We start from the raw sequence: 2,632 nt of genomic DNA, 5'->3' as shown, positions 1-2,632 counted from the left end.
ATCTTAACGCAATGAATAAATTGTTCAACACATTTCGTGAAGAAACAGTTCTTTTCTTTTCCTCTTATCATCAAAATTACACCTATTAATGACTCATATTTTCCAACAACGTCAAACTCACAAACTTCCACGTACACGAATTTAAACTGCATACAAAATATATAAATAAAACACTGAATTTTAAATATCTATAAAACGATATCTATTTTCTATTGTGAGAAATAAATGAAAGATAAAAAAAAGGCGGTGGTAGCCTGAGTTTTTTTAATGTGTATATGTATATTATTAAGTAAAGGAAAATAAACTCAACTTAATTACTATCTATCAATAATAAAGTATAATAAAAAAATTTCAGTAAATATTATTGATAGATATCTAAGTAGTCTATCATATAAATGTCTATTATAGTATATCACTAATAAACAGCAACATTTTTATTATATTTAAAAATATTTTTACTAATTCTACCGTTTAAAATAATTATTCTTTTTTTTTGTTAATTAAAAAAACGAAAAAGAAGGTCAGAGAAGAGTCATGAGTTGAGGCTGTACGGTACGGCGAGGACAATATTGATTTTTGATTATCCATGCAACCTCTCCCTCTCCACAATTACACGTCATCTACTTACATTATTAAAATTACCGTAAAGCCCCCCTCCCAAAAAATTAGGTATTTTATCTTAATTTTAAACAGAAGGGATAAAATCACCGTCGCCGGTGGAAGAAAATCCATTGCGACAGTTCCTTTCCGAACGGACTGATTATTAAAATCTCATTGGATTATTCACTGTCGTTGCTTCTACAACACCGTCACTAAACTCGAAACAAAATTCCATCCCTCTTTCTCTCTTCCTTCTTTCATACGAATAAGTTCAAAAGCTTCGTCTCTTTCCGCCGGTCGCCGACATCGCCGCTTCCGAAGCTGGTCATGACCGACTCTTCGGAATCAAGAGACCGCCGATTCTCCAACGGATGATTCTTCCCTCTGCCGAGAGAAAGATCAGGAAGGCACCGGAAATCAGACGGAGTAGATGGGTAAAATTGAAGATTGTGTGTAGTGGTAGTCCAGACATCGGTATTGAAAGTAAGCAAGGATTCATCGAGGTTGGGCGTGAGATTTCCAGAAATTTCGAATCCGGGTATCGGTCGGAGAACTCCGCCGTTGAGAACGGTATCCGCCGCCGCCTGACAGACGTGCCAGTTCCCGCTGGATAGTAGACCAACAGCGCCGCTAACTGGGTTAACGGTGCGGCCACAAGCTTCGAATAGCAGTGACTGAAACAGAGCTTAAAAGAAGAAGAAACGGGGGAAATCTCAGAATCGATTGATTGAGGAATTAAAGAAGTGGGCAGTAAAGAAAAAGGAAGTTACCGGGTCTTTGATGATAAGGAACGGCGGAGATGAAGGACAAGAGATCACTACGACCGAAGAATTTAGCGAGAAACAGAGTGGCGTTCCCTTGAGCTTCGGGAGAATCAATCCAATGGAGACTTCCCCTTAAAACGCAGGTTTCGCTGCAGCCCTTTCGTAGCACCCTGCAACCGTTGCAACTCATGCTTGGGAGTATTGGATTAGTAATTGGTAATTAAATACAGAATCTCGAAATCAGAAAGGGCGTTGAGTTTTAGATTGAAGAACAGTTGCAGTTGAGGATTATTATGGAATGGAGAACAAAAGGTTTCTTAAGATGGAAGGCAATGATGAATAGGGGAATAAGAGAGAGAGAGAGAGAGAAAGGATTTTAATGGAAATACAAATAATAAGAGAAATGAAAATGGATGGAGAAGAAGGAGTATTAGAAACGGTAGAAGAGTGGGTTAAAAAGAAGGAGAGATTGGAAATGGTGTATGGGTTAGGAAAGTAACTGTGGTTAAGTTTGATGTCAGAGTGTTGACGGTGGACTTTTGTAAAAAGGAAGAGGGGAGGAGTGGGGCCCAGTTGACAGAATGGTTGGAGTGGGGCCCAATGCATTAGCGCTTTCCAAGGGCGGGGAATATCTTCCAAACTCTGGGCAAGAGCGGCTCCGTGTTTCCGCAAACTCTTTCCCTTTTCCCCTTCCTCTCTTCTCTTCTTTGCTTTTCAACTCCTTTTCTTTCAAGATTCGTTATATTAAATACTCAATACCATGGTTTCTATTTTCATTCTTTTATTCTCATATTTATCTTAATTGAAATTTTAAATTTTACCTCACAATTCAATTTAACTCTTTTCATAATTAACAAATTTATACACTTCCACAGTTAGAATAACCGAAAATAAATAAATATAATTCACAAATATATCATATATATTTATGTTTTCATATATGTTAAAAAATTTTCATTATTTTTTTTAAAGAAATTTTAAACTCCAACAATTAAAATAAGACTCTTAAAAAAGTATATAGTATCATGGAGGTGTATTTCTATATTTTATAGTTTAATTATAAAATGATTATAAAACTTGTCCAAAGTACAACTAAAGAAGAGCAAGTGGTTGAGTGGGAGTGGGAACGGGGAACCGAAGGAGTCGGTAGCTGTCAGCCGGTCATAGGTAGCACCAGCCGCAGTCACGATTGATTCCGCCGTCGTGGACCCTTCACATGTTACTCACGTGTCTACGCCACACTAGTTTCTACTTCCCAGGTTTTTTCT

At 37.3% G+C, this 2,632-nt stretch overlaps 1 protein-coding gene across 1 annotated transcript; it reads right to left on the bottom strand.

The window, feature by feature from the left end:
• Positions 1-553: 553 nt before the first annotated feature.
• LOC120086489 (LOB domain-containing protein 39-like) lies at positions 554-1,793 on the bottom strand. The gene is made up of 2 exons (XM_039043163.2): positions 1,371-1,793; positions 554-1,285 (listed from the first exon to the last, which is right to left on the bottom strand). The coding sequence occupies exons 1-2, from the start codon at positions 1,552-1,554 to the stop codon at positions 858-860; spliced, it is 612 nt and encodes a 203-aa protein (XP_038899091.1). The 5' UTR covers positions 1,555-1,793; the 3' UTR covers positions 554-857.
• Positions 1,794-2,632: the final 839 nt, after the last annotated feature.

This window comes from Benincasa hispida, chromosome 9 (genome assembly GCF_027475165.1).
Source record: "Benincasa hispida cultivar pf3 chromosome 9, pf3_genome.v1.1, whole genome shotgun sequence".
NCBI lineage: Eukaryota > Viridiplantae > Streptophyta > Magnoliopsida > Cucurbitales > Cucurbitaceae > Benincasa > Benincasa hispida.
Note: the sequence above shows the minus strand (reverse complement) of the source record. Positions and strands in the feature narration are given on the sequence as shown.

What these genes read in the sequence shown, in the direction of transcription:
- LOC120086489 (XM_039043163.2), bottom strand. Translation starts at nt 1,554, where the DNA reads ATGAGTTGCAACGGTTGCAGGGTGCTACGAAAGGGCTGCAGCGAAACC. An exon ending in TCCTTATCATCAAAGACCCG is followed by an intron (nt 1,286 to 1,370) that starts GTAACTTCCTTT and finishes TCTTCTTTTAAG; the next exon opens with CTCTGTTTCAGTCACTGCTA.